This window comes from Acanthochromis polyacanthus, chromosome 12, assembly GCF_021347895.1.
Source record: "Acanthochromis polyacanthus isolate Apoly-LR-REF ecotype Palm Island chromosome 12, KAUST_Apoly_ChrSc, whole genome shotgun sequence".
NCBI classification, from domain to species: domain Eukaryota; kingdom Metazoa; phylum Chordata; class Actinopteri; family Pomacentridae; genus Acanthochromis; species Acanthochromis polyacanthus.
In genome coordinates, this window is record NC_067124.1 from 12,771,609 (window position 1) to 12,798,951 (window position 27,343).

The 27,343-nt window shown below is 41.1% G+C and overlaps 2 protein-coding genes across 2 annotated transcripts; both read left to right on the forward strand.

Annotated features, from left to right (window-relative positions):
- Window positions 1–5,126: 5,126 nt before the first annotated feature.
- Window positions 5,127–19,079, forward strand: tbc1d31 (TBC1 domain family, member 31). The gene is made up of 23 exons (XM_022189687.2): window positions 5,127–5,551; window positions 7,701–7,841; window positions 8,058–8,173; window positions 8,487–8,665; window positions 8,911–9,062; window positions 9,202–9,361; window positions 10,047–10,247; window positions 10,331–10,504; window positions 11,552–11,631; window positions 11,737–11,883; window positions 12,005–12,138; window positions 13,473–13,606; window positions 13,739–13,918; window positions 14,029–14,261; window positions 14,954–15,026; window positions 15,196–15,275; window positions 15,346–15,481; window positions 16,027–16,119; window positions 16,624–16,752; window positions 16,909–17,103; window positions 17,338–17,407; window positions 17,550–17,750; window positions 18,338–19,079. Exons 1-23 carry the CDS (start codon window positions 5,481–5,483, stop codon window positions 18,490–18,492), a joined length of 3,234 nt encoding a protein of 1,077 aa, XP_022045379.2. The 5' UTR covers window positions 5,127–5,480; the 3' UTR covers window positions 18,493–19,079.
- Window positions 18,819–27,266, forward strand: LOC110948243 (uncharacterized). The gene is made up of 6 exons (XM_022189688.2): window positions 18,819–20,310; window positions 20,467–20,604; window positions 20,764–20,882; window positions 22,796–22,963; window positions 24,566–24,690; window positions 25,686–27,266. Exons 1-6 carry the CDS (start codon window positions 20,016–20,018, stop codon window positions 27,061–27,063), a joined length of 2,223 nt encoding a protein of 740 aa, XP_022045380.2. The 5' UTR covers window positions 18,819–20,015; the 3' UTR covers window positions 27,064–27,266.
- The last annotated feature ends 77 nt before the right edge of the window (window positions 27,267–27,343 follow it).

The window sequence follows — 27,343 nt, forward strand, 5'->3', positions numbered from 1 at the left end:
ACCGGGGATCTTCTTGCTGCAAGGCGAAAGTGCTAACCACTACGGCATTGTGCAGCCCCGCTACAAGCAGCAATTCAATAAATAAATACATAAATAAATACTAACAAAACAAAGCTTGTGTACGTTATCGTTTTTAAATATAACCTCGTGTTCTTACAGAATTTCTTATGAGCTAGAGCATTTTTTTTTGTATGTTGATTGCAAATTATATTTTCTCAGTTTGCTAATTAGATTATTTTTTTAAACATCGAAATATTTTCTTTTTGTATGGCTATAATTTTCAGAGAACTTTATTATAAATTATCAGATGATCTCTTGATTTTCTCGGGTCAAGATAAATTTCAAGTTTTAGATTTTGGGGTCCAATTAAAGTACACCCCGATGTACAGTGATGATATGAAAACTTGAAATAAAAGGCGTATTTTAGAGCACCTACACCTATTAAATTGGAATGCTAAAAGTTCAGTGATGCATCTTTAGAGATAACTGTTCTGATTCAGCCTCGCTACCATCACCAGCACTACATTTTATGGTTGAGTAATTGTGCTCAGTGATTTTTTTTTTTTTTTTTTACCACTAACGGTCAAGGAACCATATATGGTAACTACACTGATGCTGAATCTCAACATGAAAATTGAAATACGTCACAAAAGTAAACAAGAAAAACACTCAGAGAGCACAGTACTCCGCCAAGGCTCCATAGTTGTATCATTTCTGACGGATAAGTCTGCAGCAGTGGATTTGTAGTAGGATCACAATCATGTGATCATCGGCAGGCAGCTGATGTAGTATTCACTTGTTGTCATAGTTACAGTGATGCCATAACACTTTCTTGCAATGATACAGAAATCTTTAGCAAATCCATGCATCCAGACTATAAGCCGCATCACTGTCAAAATCTAATCACTTGATCCTTGTGTCATTTCTGACCTTCGTTGAAAATTTCATCCAAATCTGTTAATCCGTTTTTGAGTAATGTTGCTAACAGACAGACAGACTAACAGATGAATAAACATACGCCGATCATCACGTCACTCTGCTGTGTTCCTTGGCAGAGTAATAAACTATTAACACATTTTTGAAAGCATTCTTATTATTTTTCACACCTCCCTAAAACTTTTGCACAGTACTGTACAAGACATGACTTGTCATGCATAACAATAAGCATCTCACTTCAGCATTTAGCCTCACACTTATCTTTGTTAAGTAACAGGATACTGAAGTATAAATAAGATTGCATACTTATTTTAGCAGCTAAACAATGGAAATTATAGTTTTATTAGCTGTAATTGTGCTTTCCTTTTTTTCCCAGATCAGTGCCTTTTCTTTCAACATTTTTCTGAATGCAAGTATACCAAAAGATAATATCCATCCATCTTTGAGTAGCTGAAATCATCACCTCCTTCTCTAGTGTGAGTAAATTCCTCAGTCTGTACCTGAGCTTTTCTTTGTTACTGTTCAACGTCTTCACCTGATCTGCTCATTATGCTAGCATGTTTTCAAATCCTGTCATAGTTTTCTGCCTTCCTCCCTGTTAGAGTCTTCTGACTAAGCATATAGGAAAGAAGCCGTTGTTCACTGGGAGTTACGGTACCATGTCTGTCATTAACTTCAAGTATATTTCATGTCTCAAATGTTAAAAGTCAAGGTAGCCATTATGCAGAAAAGCACTAATGTGACAGTGTATTATTACACATAGAAATTCACATACAGATACTATGATAAAGGATTATTATAACTAATCCATTGAGTAATTAGTTATTTTACTGTGGGAGCTGAGCAGAGCAGAGCAAATTTTGGCTTTTTGATATGTTGTGCAGTTCCACCTGCTTGAGATATCAAATATACATTCTAAATATAATATCCAAGTGTTTACTTTTAAATCAGTTAGAATGGAGAATCTGCAAATGTAGCCGCAAGGGGACAATGTAGCCACGAGGGGACACAAGCCAGTGTCTTATTGTGCCGGTCCCAAGCCCAGATAAATACAGAGGGTTGTGGCAGGAAGGGCATCCGACGTAAAACTTTGGCCAAATCAAACATGCCAATCAAATGTATGACTTTCATACCGGATCGGTCGAGGCCCGGGTTAACAACGACCGCCATCGGTGCTGTCGACCTACAGGGTGCCGGTGGAAAATGGACTACTGTTGGTTGAAGAAGGAGGGGAGGAAGGTGTGTTCATAGGAAGAGAGAGAAGAGGAACACCAAGAGTCTCGGACTGAGAGTAGGGACTTTGAATGTTGGAACTATGACAGAAAAAGGTGGAGAGCTGGTTGACATGATGCAGAGGAGGAAGGTGGACATACTGTGTGTCCAGGAGACCAGGTGGAAAGGTAGTAAAGCTAGAAGTTTAGGAGCAGGGTTCAAGTTGTTCTATCATGGGGTAGATGGGAAGAGAAATGGAGTAGGAGTTATCTTGAAGGAGGAGTTTGTTAGGAATGTCTTGGAGGTAAAAAGTGTGTCAGATCGAGTGATGAGCCTGAAGCTAGAAATCGAAGGTGTGATGTTCAATGTTGTTAGTGGGCAAGGGTGTCAGTTTGTTTTTAAAAGTGGGGGGATGGATACCACAGCACTCTGAGAAAATGTAAAAGAACGGCGGCAAAATGCCATAAGCTGGGCTCAAACTCACAACCACCGCACCAAAGGCAGAGGCTCAACCTGTTGAGCTATTGGAACATGTAGGTGGATGGATCTGTGGGCCATTATAATGGTAATTCTCCCGGGCCAAAATTTTGCCCCTTACCTTTTTCTGGGCTATAATCTGACTTGAGAATGACAGGTGTCTGGGAAAGGAGTGCACTCTGGTTGAAGGGACTTTAGATCAGTTGATTCCTGCTATCAGTGACCTTTAGGAGGAGATAATGCAAGATGTCATTGTTCATGCTTCAATTTTTGTGAACTAGCCTTTTATGTTGTAGAAAATTGAGAAAAATCTCATTTAAAAAGCAAACTTCAGCAGACTTCTGATGGTAAACAACATATTGCATTATCGTACTTTGGGGTTTGACTGCATGCAGCTTATAATGCACTATTAAAAAACAGCGGGACTGGCCTACAGGCAGAGTTTTTATATCAAAGATAAAGAAAGTGGGGAACAACATGGGCTAAGATGTTACACAAGTCATGCTAAGATAATCTGCTGCATCTGATGTGAGAACATAAACATTAAAGATGCATTAATTAAAATGCTTTTCTTGCATATTTGGGGCAAAACATGAAAACACAACATCTGACATATTATCATCTTGTATAATTAATATTAACAAATTATTCCAAATTTAGACACCCTGCAGACATAGCATTTAATTAGCATCATGATTCAGGCAAGCTGATGAATTTGTTCCAATATTCAGTTTTTTTGTAGCTTTGATTTGGTCTCCACTCACAGTTTCGCTGTTTCAGTATATTGTTCAGTGTCTAGTTATGAACTTTGTCTACCTTTTGTTGCTGGACTTGCAGCGTAGATTACATGCAGGGAGTTGCATGAAAAATGTGCTTAAGTCTCCCGTCACTCAGTGGCTACAGTCTGTACTTAGAGACAGTTAAAGCAGGACACATAATACAAGCTCGGATACCCGGCTGATCCAAACCTAGTACCAACTGAGCATCATTTAAACACCACACCCTACCTGAGTATTGTTGCCAATCATGACCATCCCTTAACGACCATTGTGGACCCATCCTCTGATGGCTACTTCCAGCAGGATGATGCTCCATGTCACTAAGCTCAAATAATCTCAAACTGGTTTCTTGAACATGATGAGCTCCCTGTTCTCCAGTGGCCTCCACAGCTGCCAGATCTCAAGCCAATAGAACCTTTGGGATGTGGCAGAAGGAGAGATTAGCATCATGGATGTGCAGCCAACAAATATGCAGCAACTGCGTGATGTTATCATGTCAGTATGGACCAAAATCTCTGTTGTCAACACCTTGTGTTACGGTCCAACCTTTTACCAAAAAACTGTACCTAATAAAATGGCCAGTGAGTGAGTTATCAAAACTGATAATGAAATCCTGTTCAACCAACCAACTGAAGTGAGCTACTGAGCAACACACGCACAAACACACACGCGCACACACACACACACACACATACACACACACACACACACACACACACACACACACACACACACACACACACACACACACACACATACACCACCTGGCCTTGACTCAGCTCATGAAGAGAAGAAAGATAAAAATCAAACATGATATTTGTGTTTTCTTTCTGTTCTGGAGTTATAGCTGCAGAGCCGTGACGAGACAGATGCCAGGCTTATCTTCAAGCTGGTAAAGTCACAGTCCCGAAAAGTCTCAACACTTGTTTGGAATAAATTGTTTAATCACACTTCACGTTCCTTGTGAACATATGTTCAGTCTGCTCAACAGATGTCGCTCCTTGTTTCAGGTGTGGCAGGTGAGCACCAGCTAGAAGATGTTGAGTTTGGAGCCAGAAGGCTGCTCAACTCCCCAGCAGACATGCAGCTTCAGTTTAAGTGAGTTATATTTGGCACACATCTATTTTCAGTTAAGTATTCAGGTTGTGATATCAGTGTTGTTGTTGTGATTTTAACCTACAGACATCCCAGGATTAAATACTTAATTTCTGAGAGAGAGCAGTCTGATTTTTAGCATGTTATTGAGGCAACTCAGATCAAACCTAAAGGCAGGGGACACCCTGGACAGGTCGCCAGTCTGTATATGTAGCCCTGCGACGGGCTACTTATACAGACGAACATTGACACTCACATTCACACCTACGGGCAATTTAGAGTAACCAATCATCAGTATATTTTTGGACTGTGGGAGGAATCCGAAGTCCCTGGAGTAAACCCACGCATGCACAGGTAGAACATGCAAACTCCGTACAGAAAGATCCCAGGCCCACCCCGGAATTCGAACCAGGGATCTTTTTGCTCTTAGGCTGAAGTGGTGACCACTGCTATTTGCTAAATGCATTATTCTGTTCCTGTCAATGGAAGTGAACATTTTACGTAGCATTCAAGTCTTCATATTAACCTGGAATTACCTAGGAAATAAAGTTAACAGAAAATATGTATTTTTGAGCTTTCAACTTCATCTCCCATCATGCACACTGCTTCCTCATTACGTCATCTTCGGGCGACAGAATAACCGTCCTCAAAACAAACAAAAAAATCTCCTGAAACTGCTCATTTCGGAAATTTGTGGGAGTTAAGTCTGTCAAACCTTTAGGACACACCCGAACTCCGAGTGAATGTACATGTAGCTAAACTTTTACTGTCATCTCCTTTTGTTTCTGTTTGTTTCTAGAATATAAATTTACTGAAAGTTGCTGTTTTAAATTTCGCGCTGTTCGCTCCGCCTGTAAAGGGATTAGCAGGCTAACCTGTTAGCTGGGCAGCCATGTAAAACCAACGGTGGCAGTAGCATTAAGTTAAGTAAGAGGATTATTTTCTTAATGTGTGCCCTGAGTTTGGGTAGACTTCTTTAAAATGGAGGTGACGGACATCGGAAACAAAGAGGAGGGTAAAGTCTGGCATCGAAAACCAACACCAGGGAAAAGGTAGGATGCAGGATGCTTGTTGAACATTACTTTACCAACCTGTCTGCACTTGATGCTGCAGGGAGAGACTTGTTTTCCTCCACACCCTTAATTCCAACTCTGGAGTATATAGTTTTCAATGCAATGACATCATTACCACCAGTACTGAGAGAGTATTTTGTCGTAGTGGTGTGTAATGTTACCAACATGACATAAATAAAGTTGCTGTGCTATCCAAGCATGAAGGGATGTCCAGTGTTATTCAGTTTAGTGTACCTGTGAAAGATTTAACTTTTTCATACTCCACGTTGAAGATCATATAAATTTCCATACTGTAAATTTGCAATGCATTTAATCTTAATATTATAGTATGTTATGTGCTAAAAGGCATCAAATTAAAGGAAAAATCTGAATAAATGAGTGATGATCCTTCCATGAAGGACAATGAATGGCCTGACAAGTATGGAAATGAGAATGTGAATTTGCCAAATGTCACTTCATCTAACTACTTGTTGATGATATTAGACAGTGCTCGCCAGCACCACCATTGTGATGTGAAATGAAGAAAGTTTATCTGGAAAAAAGAGGTTTAATTTCTATGCTAAGAAGCATTTAATCTGTTCCTAAAATCCCTTTCTTGTCTCTGATTTCACCCCCTAAATACTCATATGTGTCAAAGTTGCATATTTCGAGGTTTTCTTAGAAATAATCCCATCTTGCCTTTAAATGGCTTAGAGATAACTTTACACCATTGTTTCCTCTTGAATTCACAATCTCTTTACTCCTCATTATTTATGAATTTTTCCACTATTTAAGGATTTTTTTTTGTCTTATTGCACAACCTTGAGAGCAAAAAAGTCACTTTGCAATTTGCTGTCCATATTGTATGAGAATGTGACTAAAAAAAAATCTTGAATCTTGAACTCCTACCAGCTAACTACAGTTAAAGTTCACTAGACAACTCTTCTCAAACACTCTTAAAGCTACTCAATGGCATTTTAAATTTGATTAAGCTATACATATTCGAACCGTCAATAGATTTCAAAGAAAAATGATGATACAGAACACTCCAGTCTACAAGATTGTTTACATAATTGTATTAAGTGTGAAACCCAGGCTGTCTGAGTCTTTGTTTCTGAGACCATCATCAGTACACTGCAGTTTAAAGGTGGAAATGCTGTGCCAAAGCATTGACTGATATTTCACTAATAAAAATGGTAAATAGTCTGTATTTATATAGCGCTTCACTATACCTGAAACAATACCCAAAGCGCTTTACATTCTACATCACATTCACCCATTCATACACACATTCACACACTGGTTGCGGAAGCTGTCATGCAAGGCGCTAACCACGACCCATCAGGAGCAGTTAGGGGTTTGGTGTCTTGGTCAGGGACACCTGGACATGAGCTCTCCAGGCTAGGGTCGAACCAGCAACCCTCCAGTTACAAGACGGCCACTCTACCCACTGAGCCATGCCACCCCAAAATGTCTTCTAGCATATAAAAAACATCAAATGGATGTATTAATAATAAATTTGAGGCATCACTGAACAACCCCCTCACTACAACATGCTATTATATTTTACCTTTAACTTGTCAGTAGACTGAAGCAGCATAGGGAAGAGATTAGGTGGTTGTTGATGTGGGTTTTATCATGAGTATCTAAATGTGTTTATGTACTTTTCCCAGAGTTAGTTGTAATCAGGGCTGCACAGTGCCGTAGTGGTTAGCACTTTCGCCTTGCATTAAGAAGATCCCCGGTTCATGCCCCGGCTTTCCTGGGATCTTTCTGCATGGAGTTTGCATGTTCTCCCTGTGGATGCGTGGGTTTTCTCCGGGCACTCCGGCTTCCTCCCTACAGTCCAAAAACATGCTGAGGTTAATTGATCATTCTAAATTGCCCGTAGGTGTGAATGTGAGTGTGATTGTTTGTCTGTATATGTCGGCCTGCGACAGACTGGCGACCTGTCCAGGATGTCCCCTGCCTTCGCCCGAGTCAGCTGGGATAGACTCCAGCACCCCCCATGACCCTAGTGAGGATAGAGAGGTGTATAGAGAATGGATGGATGGATAGTTGTAATCACTAGAGGTCAGCCATAATTTCCTTGAGTTTGTTGCTATTCGTCTTTTTTCCTCAGTGATGTATGTGTTTTTGTCTTCCTCAGTGTGTTAGTGACGGTGGTCCGCACTGCTCAGCAAGCCAAGACGGTGCGTTTCCTCCATGTGGCTTTTGACACTGTGGGAGATTCTTTTCTGGCTGGAGATCACCATGGCAACATTTATGTTTTTGACATCAGCAGAAACAGGTGACTGAGAATGGGCTACGCTTAATGTGGTCTAATTAAAGCAGAAGAACTAAAAAAAGTAAAATGCACACACATTCTGCCTTGTTCATGATTCTTCCTTTAGTCTACATGGACAAATCATTGTCTAAACTATAAATGGTCCTCTTTTAATTACAGCAGAAGATGGAGTGTTTAGCATTTTCATATTTATCTGATCTTGGGTATTTCTTGGGTTAGATTTCGTCTCGTGCAGAAGACGGGACAGGCCTGCACTGCTCTGGCATTTACCCTCCGCAGAACCACGGAGTTCCTTGTGGCTTTAGCTGACTACACTATCAAATGCTTTGACAAAGGTACAGTGGACACGTTCAACAAAGCATTACTTTGTTCCTCATTTATTCTTTATTTTCATCATATTTTAACAGCATATTTGGCTACAATATGCATGAGGCCTCTGTTGAATTAGTAAATATTTAAGATTTTATAATATTCTTTATTGTCAGAACAAACAAGCAGCACTAAGCACAATCTCTCTTTCAGATACAAAATTTGAGTAGAATTATATGAAAAGCCAGAAAGAAGAACGTCTTTAGCTTCTGTCCGTAACTAACTGCTACATTAACTACAAATAAACTCCACTGTTTTGCCAAATGTTTGACTACACAGACACAAAGCAGCTGGTCAGCTGGATGCGAGGTCATGAGGGAGCAGTTTCATCGATCTCCGTCAACAGCTCAGGCCGCTACGCCATCACCACGTCCTCGGACACGGCTCAGCTCTGGGACCTGGACACCTTCCAGAGGAAAAGGAAGCTTAACATCAAGCAGTCTGTTGGCATACAGAGGGTAAACATGCAGATGTACTGCTGAAGTACCTGCAGGTTTCATCAAAACAGAAAGAATGTATTTTGGTCATTGAGCGTAGTCATTCAGGTTAGAGAATGTTTTGCCAGAGTCGTTTTGTCAATTAAGGTTTTAGTTTTTAGGGAAATTCTTCAGCAATAACACTACGTATATGTCTGTTAAAGTTATGATATTCAGTGAATTTGTTCATTCTTTTTGTTGCTGGTCTTTTGTTGCTTGTGCTGCAGGTATTCTTCCTGCCTCTCAGCAACACTATTCTCAGCTGTTTCAGTGATGACTCCATCTTTGCGTGGGAGAGCGACACACTGTTCTGCAAATACCAGCTCCCTGTTCCTGACTGCGGACCCAGAATCTCCTACAAGGCCTTTGCTGTCACGCGGTGGGTGCACTGGCTCAGTGACCTTTGGCATATTATTAGGACATTTTGATTATGCTAAAGACTTGTCACACATCATAAAAATTAAAGTAGGAATCAGAGATCTTTTAGCAACATTTCCATACATGTGTTGTGTTGACAGTGATGGTAAAAGCCTTGCAGCAGGTGGGCGCTCCAACCTGCTGCACCTGTGGTGTCTGGAGAGCAAACAGCTGGTCCGAGTTATTCAGATGCCCACGCAGGTTCGAACCGTCAGACAGCTGGAATTCCTGCCTGACAGCTTCGACGGAGGAGCCAGCCAGGTACAGAAAAGTCATTACCATTAACTGTCTTCTCATTTCTGGAGCTTGTTTGTTTTCCTATGCTAATCGTCTTTTTTTCAGTTTTAGTTTGTTTTGCATTTGATAATATTGGTCTGGAAGGTAGGTTTGTGTATTTGTGTCTGTTTCTTACAGCACAGAGCAAAAATGTAGATGCTTACAGTGAATTGATCAGAACTGCATTGGAATTATTTACATTAGTGGGTTTTATTCATTAATAAAGTTCATACAAAATGCAGTAAAGAGAAAAACACTATATACAGTACCAGTTGTTCTTGGTACATTTGTGCAAAGTTTGTTAACATACTCAGCTGACCGTTTGTTCTAAGAACTTTGGAAAACAACTGTGGATTTAGTAAGTGGATATAATATTTACTGTATGTATTCTCAGACCAACTCCAAGATGTCAGGCTCTGAGTGCCATAATATCTGTTGCTCTTGAAGATAGTTCCTAATGTCTCTACCTGTATGTTTGGGATTATTGTTTCATTCTAACTAGTTAATCTGGAATAAATCAGACGCCTTCCTGACCGTTTTGTGTGACAGATGAGAATGCAAACATCCTAAAACATTTGCACTGTAATGTGTATCTGTATGTGATGTATAAATGTTACTGCTGTACTTATGGGTGCCCTGTGTGTTTATGTTTATTTTTTTGTCCCCATAGACACTGGGTGTATTGAGCCAGGATGGAGTGATGCGTTTCATCAACATTCACACATGTAAACTTCTCTTCCACACGGGTTCCCACGATGACGCCATAACTGCAGTCACAGTCAGTCCTAATGGCCGACATGTTGTGGCCATCATGGATAATGGGAGCATCAACATCTACAGTGTCCAGAGTCTCACACAGGAGCTGAACAAGGTGACAGTCAGTTACCACAACATGATACAAGAGTTGTTTGATAAGTGGATAACAAATTATTCTTCATATGTTTTCATCCGCAGCCTCCTCCATCCCAGCTAGCAGTTGTCTCCAGTAGTGGAGCTGATCAGGACCTTTCTGGCCTTAAGGTCAAAGTCAGGTCAGAGGTCGGTCAGAGACCAGCCAAGAGCTCAGGAAGGCGGACACAAGTGAGGATACTGAAACCTCCTGCTGTGTCTGCAGCTGAGGATAAAGAGGTAGAAACAACACAGAAACAGTCACACAAGGCAAGCTGTTTTAACATTTAATAGCTAGAATCTAGATGTCTGTAATTCAGCTCGTACTTGTCTAAAAGTACATTTCAGATATCATTGTTGATAAATTATGTAACTCTTACCACTCGTGTATAGATTTTAGCTGCAAACATCCACGATCTGAACTGCACATAGCTGCAGAATAATGCTGAAATATGATGAGCTGCAGTTTGAGTTGCAGGTATCTACTGTTTAGTTTTACCCAGATATATTTTAGCTAAAGGTATATTAAATTCTTCTCAATTTAGGATTCATTGTCCTTTTTCCGTATCTTACGTTTTATCTTGTCAAAATGATGCTGTAGGTATTTCAAACTGTAATCCTGCCTAAGCAAAATGTAATCATGCATATCACAAATTAGAGTTTGGCTTGGTGAAATGACTTTTGCAGATGTAGTGATGCACGTGGGAGGCTGAGGCTGTAACTTTAAAAAACAAGCCATTTTTATTACTATGTCAGAGCAGCCTGAGGCCAAAGTTCCAGAAAATCTTGACTGCAAGTCTCTGATGAACAAAGCTCTTGTTCTTGACAAATTCTTCCTCTTTTTATTTCATGGTATTTTTTTCATGGCACTTTAATCAACAGTCCTTGCTAGTCATAAAGATGTTTGAGATATCTACTATTTTAACTAGTCAAGACTTAATTACTGTATCGAGCAATTGTTTTTATGTATAGATTTCTGGATTAAAAATCAGACTTTTTACTGTGTAATTACTAATAGTCAAAATTACATTGTTGATATCTGCAATTGTATTTCTGGATTCAGCTATTAGATATACAAAAAACAGCTTGACGTACAGACACACACCCACATTCACTAAGTCAACAATTTGATTTTTATTACACATTGGTTACACTTGTTATTCTAACTTTTTTACACTGACATGAAGCTTAAATAATTTTTATTTTGTTAGTTCTTTGCACATACAGATAGACAAAGCATTTCCATGACTGAATGTAGTGTTTAAGTTTGTGTCTCTCTTTAAATAGAATGAATTACCAGCTGGTCTGAATAAGAAGAGACTGGTGGCTCTGCTCAAAGCATTTGGAGAATATCCTGCTAAATACAGGTAAAAAAAAAGCTTTCATAGGAGCAGTATTTATGCATGTGTCTGATGACTGAAAGTTGTACAGCAAGAGGATTTCCGTGATTCATCTGTGTGTCCTTGTTGCAGGATGTTTGTGTGGAGGTCTTTGCTGTGTCTCCCAGAGAACCATGCAGCTTACAGCAGTCTGACTGACAAAGGCTTGCATTCAGCCTACCTCACTCTACATGATAAATACCCCATTAAAAGTCATAAACTGCAGAGAGGACTGCAAAGGTACTAGCTGTTTACATACACAACCGCATCTCACAAGTACAGACATTTTCGTAGGATGATTTAAAAAATTGCACAATTTTCAACCAGTTAATCATTTGGTGTCACTGTGTTTACTCCACAGGGTTTTGTCTGCCTTGGCTCACTGGGCGGCCATCTTTGGAGAGGTGGAGTACCTTCCTCTGGTCGCTTTTCCTTTCGTCAAGCTCTTCCAGAACAATCCAATGCTCTGCTTTGAGGTGGTGGCCACTGTCATAGGTACTTTTCTGTGAAAATGTTTCACATCTGAAAGCTTGACTACATCTTTGAGTGTACTTAGTTTTAATTACTTAAAATTTTACAGTGTGTACTTAAAGCTCGTGTCCGGAGTTTCCGTTTGTTTTCAATTTATGTATCATTGTTTAACAAAGCTTAAATGTGTTCGTCTAGTTCGATACTATAATATAATGTTAGTATGACGCGATATGAAAATTTATTCCTGAGCTCCGCCTTCCTCTCATAGACCCCCATGTTATTCCACAAAGCGCCGGTCGCTGCCGACCAATCAAGTTCGAGCTTCAGCTTTGTCATGCTGTCAATCAACGGTTACGCGCACAGCAAGCAAGCCCATGCAGAGGTGGGCGAGCTACGCACTATGCAACCGCGCGCACATTTGTTTTGCTTGTGGAGGAGAGAGCATCAGGGATCAGCAACTTCCAGAAAAGTTACCAATCCCACGGCTTGTCAGGCCAAGAGACTGCAGGACGTTTTTTGGCTCGGGGTGCTCGCGTCGCTCCCCGACCACGGCCTCCATAGCTCGCCTGACGGCTTCGTTTAGATGCCCGACCTCTGGAGGAAGATGTTGGGGCGTCTGGGACATACTCTTCGTCAGAGGAGTCATGCAATTCTGAACTCTAGATAGAAATAAATAAACAATGTAACACATATACACGCGTAAATGCACTAAGTTTGATAAACAACGTCATCGAGAGGGATACACGAGTGTAATCACATATTGAAACTTTACTCGTTCGTCCTAGCAGATTCATGTTATTTTGGTATTAGGACGAGTTAGACTCAATTCAGCATTCTAACGTAATTCCTTTATTATTTACTAAATGTACTAAATGTAGAGGAGTGGAAAACAGCAAAATAGGCAAGATGCTGCAGCACTCCGGGCACTTCTGTCAGGTACTGCGCGCGTGCACAAATAAAGGGGCGAAATCAGAGGGAGGGTGGGACCAACAGTGTTTTGGGAGACACTGCGATTCAAACTCCGGACATGAGCTTTAATGGAACCTGTGCATTCACACACATGAAGTCAAATGGCACTGCTTCTTAGTGTATGCAGCCAATGTGTAAAGCTTGTTACTGTGAAGGATTTTGAATTATTATATTTGTTATTTTGTTGCTCTGCTTAGGATAGATAGATAGATAGATAGATAGATAGATAGAACAAAGGTTTTTTTTTTACAAATTCTAAGAACAGTATAAAACCAGAAATAATAACAAGCATATTAGATATCTAAATAACATATGGATGCAAAGTTAAGGTTTTGTCAGCTGAATACTTTAACAGGAATGCATGCTAACTCAGATGTTTGCTTGTACAGTGAACTGGTGCCAGCACTGGTTTGAGTATTTCCCCAACCCTCCTCTGAACATCCTGAGCATGGCAGAGAACGTTCTGGCTCATCATGACAAGGAGCTGCTGCAGCACCTGGTGGACTGTGGCGTCACTTCACAGGTAGCAGCAGCACATACAACCACAGAGAAGTTGACAGACTAGCTCTCGTAGAAGTGCACAGTCTCAGTTTCCGACCCATGGAAATGCTTGTCCTCATTTCTACATATAGTTTCATGTCTCTGTCTGTCTCAGCTCTATGTGTGGCCTCTGCTGGAAACCTTGTTCTCTGAGGTCCTGACTCGTGATGAGTGGCTGAAACTGTTTGACAACATTTTCTCCAATCATCCTTCGTTCCTGCTCGTGGCCTGTGTGGCCTACGTCATCTGCTGCCGAGAGCCTCTGCTGCTGTGCTCACAGAAACAGGACTTTGAGGTAACTAACTACCAAACCTGTTCTCCTCCTCTCATCTTGTCTGAAAATAAACAGTCCTATTGTTAGCTCCTCTGTCTCTCCTCCTGCGCTGTCATTTCCCTCCTCTGCAGTATTTTTTTCACCATCGTAACAACCTGGATGTCGGAGCCATGATAAAGGAGGCCTACAGACTCATGGGCAGCACACCGGATGACATCCATCCCAAGACTCTCCTCTCTGACTTCACCCCGCTGACCAAAGGCCAGTACCCCGTGTTCAACCATTACCCAGAATTCATCGTGGAATACCAAAGCAGAGAGAGGGAGAAGATACGATTGCAGGAGATGGAGTATCTACGTGAAAGGTGAGATCAGAGATGAATCATGATAAGAGAGACAGAAATTATTATTTATTATGATAGAATTGGATATTTACCTCCGCCAAGGAGGTTATGTGACACCCAGCGTTTGTGTGTCCGTCTGTCTGTCTGTTAGCAAGATAACTCAAAAACGCCTGGGCAGATTCACATGAAATTTTCAGGGGATATAGACTATGGTAAGAGGAAGAGATGATTTAATTTTGGTGGCAATCCGGAAAGGATCCTGGATTCTGGATCACTTTGAATTTTTTAGTGTGCTTTAGTATGTCGTCCAAAATATGACAAAAACATCATAGGTTAGTATGTCGTCCAACAAATTGGAACAAGGTGTCCAGATAGCTCAACTGTTTAAGAAGGTGATTCGTAAACAGAACTGTCAGAGACACAGGTGTGATTCCAGCTCATGATCCTTTACTGCATGGGTTTCCTGTTTTCCTCGCTCCCTGTTGATTAATTAAGAATGGAATAAAATTGTTCATGAAAATATATGTCTTATGTTTCCATGAAAATACAATACTTCAATTTCTAAATCGTACATAAATGTATGTGAATACAATGTTCCATGGGAATGTCAATATCCTTGGCGGAGGTCTGCGCTCTCTGAGTGCTTTTCTAGTTAGAAATGATAATTTAGGAAATATGTGTCAGATGTAAATGTATGTGCGTGTTGTTTGTAGACAGGAGGTTTCAGCACTGCATGCAGATTTTGTGCGTCGCCGAGCCGAAGAGGAGACCTATTATGCACAGCAGGTAGATTTGTTTTTCAGAATCCTTTTAAAGCATAGATTTTATATTATTTTATTGTACTGTAAAACCCAGACTTTATAGAAATCATTAGTGTGTGTATATATATATAAAAAAACTCTGAAATTGAAATAAAATGAAGTAATTTGTTAGTTTTTCATGGATTTGAACACAGGAGATGCTGCAGAAAGCTGAGGAACAGCGCAGAAACATTCTAGCACAAGAAGAGGAAAAACTAACACAGCAGAGAGCAAAGTAAGCAGCACTGTTCTTAAGTTATGACCAGAATGAATGACGTTGCTGAGGCTGCTTCCATCCTGTTCAGGTTGGCAGCCATGAAGAGAGAGCTGAAGGTGAAGGAGTTACAGCTGCTGGATGCAACGAGAAGACGCTTCCTCAAACACCAGCAGGACCTGAGAGCTGCACAGATACACAGACTGGACCAGGAGATCAACAGAAAGGTAAATACAAAGCTGACTGGTCATACACAAGATTGTTATAGCCAGATATATAATAATTGGAAATTGTGCACATTGGAAAATCCACACTATGCCAAAAACTATAACTCAGATCATTACCTTTTATTGAAAGAGCCTTAATTCACCAGTGAGCTGTGTCTATTACAAGTCTTGTCACTTCATTCTTTTAGCTCCAGACAAGAAAAGGCTCTTTTTCATATCTGATAGCTTCCATCAAAAGCTGCACTCTTAGATGAGTCATGTCTTTAGTTGTGAGCAACACTAAGATGTGTACTTCAAAACCTGCACTGGTTGCATCTACGGGACACGGTTATGATTACTGACAGCTGCATCGCTTTGACTCTACTTTGGTTTGTACACTACAACTTTATCACATCAGACATTCTGGGCTGTAATCTTAAAATAGGTCAATGTGTTGCCAGGCTGGTCACAAAGATTTATGTATTTGTGGATATTTGTGAAAACTAGCAGAAAATCAGCAGTTTACTTCTCAAGCCAGAATTCTTGACCTAAATATTCTGCTGCAGATGGATCTCCGTGAGCAGGAGACGGCTGCAGCAGTCCAGGATCTAGAAGTCAGACAGATGGAGCTGGAGACTCAGAGGAAGCGACTTGAACAGGTGACAAACTCCTTCCTGATTCCCAACCAGCCTCTCCTCTGTCACACTTTTCCTCCACTCTTTTAATGATTCGTATCCAAGTTTCTTACCAAAGGAGACTTTTGTTAACCTTTAACATTTTCTAATTAAAATGTCTGGCAGCTTTTAAAGTTAACGCTGTTTTTTCCGGGAATTGAATAGACAAAATATCTTAATAGGTTTCACAATTCAGCCAATTAACTTTTTCTCATTGTGGAAGCAAATCACTTCCTGGTATCACAGCCTTGACTGACTCAATGTTTTGGTGATAACCAATGAAAATATGATTTCAATTAACACAGAGGTTAATCAAATAGAAAGCTTATTAATCTTTGAGAATATTAAAATGTCAACTTCTTCTGTTATAAATGCACATGTAGAACTAATGTTCATATGGTTAGTTTTTCCAGCAGTGTCACCGCTGCTAAATGCTATTATTCTGATGTTGTTTTTTTCATGTTCTTCTTTTCATAACTGCTGTCTCAGCATTTGTTGAAAGAGCAGGAGCGTGTAGGACGGGAGGTTGAGGAGGAGGTGGAGGTGAGAATGAGGAAAGCAGAAAGAGAGGAGGAGAGCTTCACAGAGCTGCTACACAGCACACAGACAAACGTGCAGGTTAGTTCCAGTACAACCCTGACACTTGCTAACATATGATCTCGTGTATCAGTCTGGTTTTATAAGAAGCCACACAATCATCCAAACTCAGATTCTGGCTCATGTACCTGCGATCTTTTCATCTTGTCTCTCAAATTTTTCTACAAACACACACAGGCCCTGGAGGAGTCTCTGGCAGAGGCTTGCCAGCTGGGCTTGGAGTCGGACTGGCAGAGAGAGGTGGCGGATCGCCTGCAGCAGGTCGACGCTGAGCAGCAGAGGAAGAGAGAGAGACTGGCAGAGCTTCACAGGCAAACGCTGGCACAGGAGGAGAGACTGGCTGACACCATGAGAGATGTGGCAGGAAGTAAGGTGAGAACAGCGTGAGTGTGTTTGTCAACATATCAGTTTACATAATGTGTTGGCTCGTCTGTTGCATGGAAAATTAAAGAGGCATAATTTATGGGGTTTTGTGTGGCGTTCAGTTCTATTAAAGAGATCTGATTTCTACTCATCATGACACATCAGTGAAGACTGATCGTAGAATTTGTAGAAATAGAGTCTGTTGTTGTTATTATTCAGTGTAAAATGAATGTTAATTTGCAGTGGGATGAAGTGATGAGTACCAGAGCCCAGTTACAGGAGCAGCGACAGCCCTGGACTTCAGCAGACACAGGTATGACTCCAAACACACACACACACACACACACACACACACACACACACACACACACACACACACACACACACACACACACACACACACACATTCTGTTTCCAGACGTGGATCTAATATTTCAACGTTTGCTTTCTGTCAGATGACAGAGAGATGAGATTAAGGTCGCCATTTTCGACCAGAGGACTCCCTCACAGATCCACTGCCATGACTGCTCTTTGTATTGAACCCAACACTGTGGGTCCAGCAATCACAGCCAACAGCGGTACCGGTCCAACGCAGGCGGGAACCAACATGGTGTGTTTGAACAGCAGTTCACCATCACAGAGCACCTCCACCAACTGTAAGTCACTAGAATTACCACGTTTTACTGAAATAAACACCCACAGGTTAAATTATTTCCTCTAAAAGGAGTGTGCTCTTTAAAGAAAGAAAAGGTTTATTTCTCGTGAAACTAATGCAAATTGGTACAGCAGCATAGGGCTTTGTTGTATAATCAGTGCTGTAATTCGTGTCAGCACAACAAGGTGGCGATGTGTTGCAGAGATTGTTGCACAGTCTATCGTAGGTGGGGCTGTTGCACATTTATGTCGCTTTGCCATACTGTGTGTGAGGCTCAGAGATGGATGATGGGTGAAAGTAGCCAAACAAACCTCTGGGTAAAAGTGAGAGCCTGCATGTTGAGGCAAAAGTATACTTCGATGTTACCTCCAACAAACAACAAACAGATGCCATCAGCTTAACAGAATTATAGCATGATCCCTCTGAAAGGGGCTAAAATGAGTGTTACCGCGAGACGACACCTGAGCAGGATTAGTACGGCGCTGCTTCTCCTTACTGAACATGCAGTTTGAGAATCTTTTATACAAGAATAAACCATTGTGAGTTTTTCATATCAGTAATTTTGCCGGTCTTTCCTTCTCCTGCCAGTCTCCCTGGATCGAGGCCGGGCCCAGCTGGACAGCAGCGAGAGGGAACTGCTGAAGGAAATCACAGAACTGAGACAGAAGCTGGCAGCCAGAGCCAGAGAGGGCAGCTCTGCCTCCTCACAGTCTGTCCACACACTGTCCTCTGTCTCCCAGTGACCACAACCTCCCCTCTGTCCTTCAAAGTGTCGCAGAAACATATTCTCATCTCAAGCTCCCCAGAACGAAACAGAAACAGTGACTCAAATGAAGCTGAACTGAATGGATAGCTTCTGTCCGATTGCCTCTTTCCAAGTGCTCGCATTCTGTCTTTCCCCTCTTGAGCTACAGATTTATTGATGCAACAAGAGTTAAACAAGTTTAACTAGACATAATCAACCGCTATGCCATGAAAACCCACCTTCTCCATCCAAACATCACTTGATTGTTTGGGTTTCAGGCTGTGCACACAGTGACTCTAGCACTCAAGTCAACCTGAAGTCTGTGGGTAGGTTCTCTCATAATATTCTCACATGCTTCATTCTTCTTAACTGGTTTGTCTTAGCAGCTCATCTGTAGCCAGTGAATGTTTGTCAAACAAAATCCATAGTGCAGTAACAAATCTTGCAGGATTGGTAACCACAACCCGTCACATCTCTGTCAAACTATCATCATTCATGATTGTGTTTCTTTTTATTTAATGCACTGATTTTTATACTGTTTGTTTTATTTAAAACCTGTTTGGATAAAATAGTTTTAAAGTCCCAGCTTTGGCTCCTTCATGCCTGCTGCCCGCAGGTGCAATTTTTTTATCTATAGAATACAGTTAAGTGAGAATATCATCTAAACGACGGGAGTTATTTTTCGATTGGACATTTGGAAGTCGTATCCAGACAGTAGGCAGGTTTGATTTATTTAAAGAGGCACAAATCAGACCAGTGAGCACCAAAAATTCAAGTGTAATTACTGTAAAACAGCTCTGTGTGCCTCTGCTGCTCTCCACTGAGTCTGGGTGTGTCAACAACATGTCTGTCTCTGCCTTCAGTCCTTTAAGCATCCAGGTGGTGCCTGACGTGAGCTGAAATGACAGCTATCTCCATTCCTGTCACTCATTCATTTGTGTCCCTCCACCCAGCTTTTATCTGTGCTCACCTGCTCTGCATCGCTCGGTCTCTGCAAAATGAGCCCATCGTGCTCTGTTCTGTTATCATCCATCCAGTTAATTAACCAACAATAATGTAAATGGGCTGTGTTTAGAAGCAGAGCAATCTTGTCTTGAAGGCAAATTTCCCACAGTCGTCTGTAATAATAACATGCTGTCATGCTTAATATTACTTATTCATATTTGTGGATTACATAGACACAGTTTTTGTGTATATTTCTTCATCTTTAACTCGAGTTACATCCTAATAGTTGAACGTCTTAAACTAACTGCATGACTTTTGCTCTCAGTTCCCACCTGTCACATCTGATCATGTGTTAAGAAGCCTCACCTGCCCTCAGCGGGGGTGGATCTGCTTTCTCTGTTTCCCTCTGTCTCTTTGAATCAGTGAATCTCTCAGAGGAATGGATCCTACAGAGCTGTAACATCAGCCAGTGTGTGGCTCAACTTATTCTCTAGTAGGAGCATTCAGCACTCAGGTTTTTGGCATGTTAACATTTAACCAAACTAGACAATAGGACTTCATTTCCATCCATCGTCCATGGATGCCTGCAACAGTGTGTCTGTACTGTGGTACAGGAAATCCAAACCACAGGGGAAAGTGAGGCGACGGGTTCAAGATCTCCGTGTTCCTTCTTCTTCGTACTACGACTTTATATCCAACAGACCCACTCTGGACCTGAGCCACAATGAGAGCGCTCGACTTGCGGCAGACTGCCTGCTCAGTCAGGGTTTGGAGGGATACCATGAGATGCTGAATAAAGAGGGAGAAGTGGACTTTCTGTCAGGGCTGGACAAGAGTTACATTCTGGAAAACAGGAGGGATGGCTACACAGGTTGTACATGTTGGTTTATATGTTTCTGCATAGAATTCTTCTCTTTGCAGCCTGTTGTGCTTAAAAACAGGATCATCAGACAGATTCATTGGATGAAAAATAAAAGTGTTGCTGCTTGTGCTCCTTTTTATTGATACAGTTTTGTGCTTTACACAGATGATCCTGGTGGAACAGACGATGACGACAAAGAGTTAGACAGTTTATCTGCTGGCTCTCAGTCTCCACCAAGCTGCTCTGCCGTTTCAACAGACAGTGATCCGACTCTGGCAGACTTGGACCCAAGTGGTCTGAAAGGTACAGACAAGTTTCAAAGAAACAAAGAACTACTGTAAAACATTTTGCTGGGTGAGGTGTTAAAATCTTTCTAAGGCATCTGTGAAAATTTGGGAAATTAAATGCTCATCTTTTCCATTTTTGTTAGCTGCCATCTCCAGTTATGTTTTTATCTTCCAGATGTGAAATCGAGCGATCACATTCTGAATAACTCCAGGATTGAAGTTGTTTTCCAGTCTGACAGCAGGGGCGCTGGTATGAAAGATCTGGTCAGGCAGTTCATCAGGAAGGCTAAACTGGTATGTGGAAGGGTGCGTTGTTGTGTTTCTTTATGCATCATTACCTCCGCCAAGGAGGTTATGTGACGTCCGTCCGTCCGTCCGTCCGTCAGTCAGTCAGTTAGATAGATAGATAACTCCAAAACGCCTGGGCAGATTCACATGAAATTTTGAGGGCATGTAGACTATGGTAAGAGGAAGAGCTGATTTAATTTTGGTGGCAATCCAGAAAGGACCCTGGATCACTTTGAATTTTTTAGTATGTGGTCCAAAATAGGATAAAAATATCATAGGTTAGTATGTCATCCAACAAATTGGAGCAAGGTGTCCAGATAGCTCAACTGGTTAAGAAGGTGATTCGCAAACAGAACTGTGTCAGAGACCCAGGTTCGATTCCAGCTCATGATCCTTTACTGCATGGGTTTCCTGTTTTCCTCTCTATCCTTGGCAGAGGTCTGCACTCTCTGAGTGCTTTTCTAGTTGAACATTTGAGAGAAACGTGTCGACACTGGATCTTGTGTGCTGAAATGCCAAATGTAGTGATTGACATCTGTCAGCGGTAGAAGGAGGATTCAGAAGGTTTCATTCAGTAAAAGTACTAATACCACACAATGAAAATACGTCTTGATATAATAACTTTGTCAAATAAAACTATGTAAATATTAGCACACAAAATGTACTTAAGTATCAAAAGTAAAGGTACTCATTGTGCAGTAAAATGATTCCTCAGTGTTTGTTTTCTCATTTTATAAGATGTTAGGCTAATATTGCTGCTGCATTTATGTGTATGTTGGGTTTTACCACTGTAGATGTTTAAGGTTCGGCTAATTTTAACTACTTTACGTAGTGCTGAATAGTTTAATCTAGAGTAAAACATTGTTTTATCAAAACATCATGTCCTGAGAACCATGAATCTCTAAAAAGTCAAGTTTTCTTGAGCTCAGTAAAACAGCTGTTTTCATCTTTGTTCGCAATAATCCAAGAGGGTTATTACCGCCCGGCAAAACTGCGTTTTCCGTAAGGTATTGTTTTCAGCTGCATGGTCTTGCTTGCTTGTTTGCTTGTTTGTTTGTTTGTTTGTTTGTCTGTCTGTTTGTCTGTTTGTCTGTAACAATTTGGTTTCCGCGCGATAACTCGATAAAATATTGATGTAGCCTCACCATATTTGGTACACAGGTGTACCATAATAAGACACAGGTCAAGTTCGCATTTGGTGACCGTGACCTCATTTTCAAGGTCACAGGGGTCATCTTTGTTGCCGGGCGGTCCAAGTTTGGTAAAACTTCTTGTTAAATAATTAATTTATCTCAAGAACTTGTCAACTTTCTCAGCCAATAACGAAAAAAAGACATTTTTCATTTAATCAGAAACATTGAAATTCAGGACATTTCTACATATGTGGTTTTCACTGCACAGGAATACACACTACTGTGCAAAAGTTTGGGGTCACCCAGACAATTTCATGCTTTCTATGAAAACTCACACTTTTATTCATGTGCTAACATAACTGCACAAGCATTTTTAATCATCAACTAGTCTTTCAACACCATTAGCTAAAACAACGTAGCATTAGAACACAGGAGTGATGGTTGCTGGAAATGCTCCTCTGTACCCCTATGGAGGTATTCCATTAAAAATCAGCCGTTTCCAGGTAGAATAGTCATTTACCACATTAACAATATCCACACTGGATTTATCATTCCTTTAATTTTATCTTCATTGAGAAAAATTCTTTTATTTAAAAAAAAAAAGGACATTTCTAAGTGATCCCAAACTTTTGAATGATAGTGTAAAGGTGTCACACAGAAGAGGAATAAAAAGTACAATATCCTCTAGATGTGGTGGAGTACAAGTGAAAAATCACATTCCACCATGACTATGTATGGGTCTCTATGGGTCTATAGTGGCTTCAGTAACACTGTTTGTTTGTTTAGGCCCTGGCCATAGTGATGGACAGCTTCAGTGACGTGGAGCTGCTGTGTGATCTTCTGGAGGCGAGCAGGAAGAGGAACGTGTCCGTTCATCTGCTGCTGGATCGTCTCAACATGAACCTGTTTCTTAACATGTGGCAGGAACTTAACCTCAACAGCAAAAACTTCCCTGTGAGTCCGTTCAGTTCCCTCTTTGCATCCGACTACTTTGTCCCTGCTTGTGTAAAGTTAAGAAAAACTTACCTAAAAACATCCATCCACACATGATCTCCAGCTTCATGTTGTCGTCTTCTCTCTCTTTTAACTACGCAGCTATAAAATCAAACCACCAGACAACCACAACTTGTGAGCTGCAGCAGCATGCAGTACATACTTCCAGCACACATGGAGACACCTTTCAAATTAAAGATGATTGCTAGGGCTGCGACTGACAGTTGCTTCCATTGTAAATGAATCTGTTATTTATTTCTACGATGAACTGATTAATTGTCAAAACCCAAAATAATGTCCTCAACTGTCTTGTTTTGTCCACAACCCAAATATAGTTAGTTTGGTGTCATAGAGGACTAGAAACCAGAAAAGTAATAACATTTTAAAAACTGGAATCAGAGATTTTAGTCTTCATTTGTTAAAACGCAAACAAGTAAGAAAATCCGCTCACCTTTCAATTTAATAGTTTATAACTAATCAGTTGATCTCAACTGCTACAATTTTAATGTTTTTTTCTATACAAAACCATATATAAGATTAAATTTGAAGGCAACACAAAGATCCTTGTGTGCTATTTCACTGCAGGCAGCTCAGACAGGCAGATATGAAGGTGATTCTGGAAACCAGTGTTTGTGTTTTCTGTAATGTTAGTGGTGTTTAAGATGAATTACATTTTTAAATCCCACCGCCTTTTCTTCAGGGACTTTAGGAATTATTTGCGTGATAAGATCCAATTGAAGAATCCTGATTTGTCTGGGCTGAGAGGCTGTTGTTTATTTAAGATGGAGACTTTGTCTGGTTGAGATTTATGGACATTATGATTCATCCTGTGGCCATTCAGAATTTAGTTAAAAGTTCTGTGGGAACCAGGAAGATGCAGAACCCTCCAATAATCAATCAGTTTCTGTTTTTAGGATTTCTTTTTATTTCTTTATTTTCTGCTACAGTCACTATTTTTTTTCATAAACAGCTATAAAGCTTGTTTGGTGCAAAATAACTCAAATGTGCGATGAATGCATTTAACTGAGCATACCACCATGTCATCATTTATGTAGCACATTTAAAACAACATGTGGGACAGTGGTTTCCAGTAAAAAATACAATGAATGTTTGGGTGCAAGACTCTGTAGTGTTATTTATGAAGTCAATTTGCTTGAATAATTCACATAGCAATAATTTAAACCGTGCCAAAATTACATAAAATGCTACTTTACGCGACTATACATACATAATAAGCCTGAGACTCTACAGTATCATTAATAGAGATTAAGCCAACTAATTTAATAATGCAGCTAAGACCCTACAGTATTATTAAATATGGAGATTAACCAAATTAATGTAAGACTCTAAAGCCTTAATAATTATGGACATTAAGTTATGACTCTACAGAAATACATTTTTTTCTTTTCTTTCTTAAATGAAACAACCCTCAGACTTACATAGCTAATAACAATGGTACACTTCCTATAAAGGAAAATGTAGTTTTTCTTTTCCTGTTTCAAGTGAAGAACTAATAAATTCTATGTACTGAGTGATTGTTGTGTTTTTTGTTTGTGTAAATAGAAGCTGTCGGTACGAAGTGTCCACGGACAAACCTACTGTTCAAAGACAGGCAGGAAGGTGACGGGTCAGATTGCTGCGAGTTTCATCATCACTGACTGGGCCGAGGTGCTGACTGGTTCATACAGGTACAAACTCACAGAAACTCAACAGAAGTGTTCATCCATCAGGCAGATCAGTATGACCACCTGCATGATATTGTGTTGGTCTCCTTTATTCTGCTAAAACTGCTCTGACCCAGTGGTTCGTGGACTCAGGACCTCTGGGGATGTCCTGTAGCACCAGGATGGTGGCAGTGAATCCTGTGGGTCCTGTGGGTTGCAGGGTGGACCTACCTAGATCAGGCTTATCCTGGGACATCCCACAGATGCTCAATAAGATTTGGATCAGGGGTGTGTGGAACCCAGGTGAACATTTTAGCTTTGTCATGTTCCCCGAGCAGTTTTTCAGGTTCGTCAGGGTGCTTTGTCCTGCTGAGGTTGGAAACTGGCATCGAGCACTGCTGCTGCTGCCATGGGGGGACATGGGGGTTTGACTTGACCTGCAGTGTTTAGGTGGGTGGTACATGTCAAACATCCACATGGATGTCAGGACTCAAGGTTTCCCAGCAGAACGTTGCATTATAACGAGATGATCGATGTCATTCACTTCACCTGTCAGTGGTCAGAATGTGGTGGCTGATCGGTGTACACCACCGTTCAAAAGTTTAAGGTCACTTAGAAATGTCCTTATATTTGAAAGAAAAGCTCTTTTTTTCCAATGAAGATAACATTAAATGAATGATAAATCCAGTCTAAACATTGTTAATGTGGTAAATGACTATTCTAGCTGGAAATGGATGATTTTTAATGGAATATCTAATAAGGGTACAGAGGAACATTTCCAGCAGCCATCACTCCTGTGTTCTAATGCTACATTGTGTTAGCTAATGATGTTGAAAGACTAATTGATGCTTAGAAAACCCTTGCACAGTTATGTTAGCATGTGAATATAAGTGTCAGTTTTCATGAATGAGTGACCCCAAACTTTTGAACAGCAGTGTATATTTAATTTGTTTTATGTCTACTTGTTGTCCTCTGTCCTTCTGTTCTGATTAATACTTTGTGTGTGTCGCCCCCCTCAGTTTCTCGTGGCTTTCCTGGCAGGTTCATCGGAGTCTTGCTGTTCTTATGAAGGGCAGCACAGTCGCACCTTTCCATCAGGAATTCCACCGGCTCCACTCCAGCTCCAGACCAGTGGCAGGTTTTGTCACTTTCATCACTTTGCCACACAGCGTTTTTCTTAATTCCAGACCACATGAAGCTCAGAATAATAACACTGGCATCACTAAGCGGAAATCTAACCGGACCAAAACAAATACGTGCCTCTGGGCTTGGAATGAAAATCCTGAAAACACTCAGACAGTTTGGTGTAATCCACCGAGCATAGAAGGAGAGAGCGATAAGCAGCCTGTGCACAGAGCTGACACAGGTTTGCAAACACAGAGCAAAACTCCACAACTGTACCCAAAACCTTTGGCTCAGCTGGGAGCACAGAGTAGTGTGCAGCATGTACCTGTGGAAAAGCCCAAACATACAGTGGGAGCTCTGCGTACTCAGCCTGAGGCAAGAAGAAATATGGAACCTCTGGAGAAGAATCAAGGCCAGATCCACTGGCACTCAAACCCTCCTGATCAGACCCACTTCTCATATGTTCAGTCTCAGCTAGCCAATGTTACAATCACCACCACCACTGAAAACAACGCAAGAGTTCAAGAGCCAAGTCTTCTACGCACCGCCTCCCCAACACACGGACAGCACAGGACTGTACGCTACCAATCCACACTGATGAAGAATTCAAGTCTTGATCACCCAGATGTGGCTACTGAAGGGTTTTTCTTTCAGCAAAGGGGCAGACATATACTTCCTACAGGCCTGAACACCCAGAGAGGACAGTGGAACTACTCACTAAACTTTCAACCAAAGCTGGAACTTCCATCTGATAATCCCAAACTCCTGACTCCTTCTACATCTCAGCAAAAACAACCAAATACCAGAATTCAGTTTCCTTTCAGCAGCCCAAGAGGACACTCTACTGGGCCACAAACCACCTTTTTAGAAACCAGAAGGCAAGATCAGCCCCAGAGGCGCTGCCAGTCCCCACTTCAATCCCATCCTAACGCAGATTCCCCAGGTCCAAAGTCGGCATCAGCAGGAATGCTTACTCATCTCAAGCCTCAGCTCCAGACAGACTCCAAACTGTTCATGTCAAGATCCAGGATCCCTCCACAGCCTCAGCCCCCCCAACAGAGGATCAGCTGGACTCCACAAAGTAATCAAGCTGCGATGGCCGGAGCCGTGCTTCGTCACAGCTCCTTCAGGATGGGACAGAATACAGGAGGACGGCCGGGCTGGAGGCCGTTTCAGAGCAGCATGAATTCATCACTGGCAAGAAGCAAGAGCATGACTGACAGACGCACGGCAGGCTTCAGAGGAGCAGGCCTTCATCAGAACCGGACTTAGAAATCTACACACTGTGGAGAAATGTAGGTCACAAATATTCACCCTCACACTGACACACAAGAGCTGCAATTATGCAAAACATACTGTCCTCATCTTGTTTGTGTAAAACAAACATGGTTGATATTCTACTGTAAAGCTCAGAAAATTAGATTTGTTGAAAAGTATATTATCGTTAAACACAATAAACTCCTTCCAGAGCTTAACCCTGTGTGCATTTTGTTTCTTCACCCAGAAGGGCTGTAAAATGTGATCAGGAAATGAGGTTTAAACAGATATTCCA

Coding starts and splice junctions, on each gene's coding strand:
- tbc1d31 (XM_022189687.2), top strand. CDS start 5,481: ATGGAGGTGACGGACATCGGAAACAAAGAGGAGGGTAAAGTCTGGCAT. Junction 15,027..15,195: donor AGACCTATTATGCACAGCAG/GTAGATTTGTTT, acceptor ATTTGAACACAG/GAGATGCTGCAGAAAGCTGA. Junction 16,120..16,623: donor AGAGGAAGCGACTTGAACAG/GTGACAAACTCC, acceptor CTGCTGTCTCAG/CATTTGTTGAAAGAGCAGGA.
- LOC110948243 (XM_022189688.2), top strand. CDS start 20,016: ATGGATGCCTGCAACAGTGTGTCTGTACTGTGGTACAGGAAATCCAAA. Junction 20,883..22,795: donor TCATCAGGAAGGCTAAACTG/GTATGTGGAAGG, acceptor TTGTTTGTTTAG/GCCCTGGCCATAGTGATGGA. Junction 22,964..24,565: donor TCAACAGCAAAAACTTCCCT/GTGAGTCCGTTC, acceptor TTGTGTAAATAG/AAGCTGTCGGTACGAAGTGT.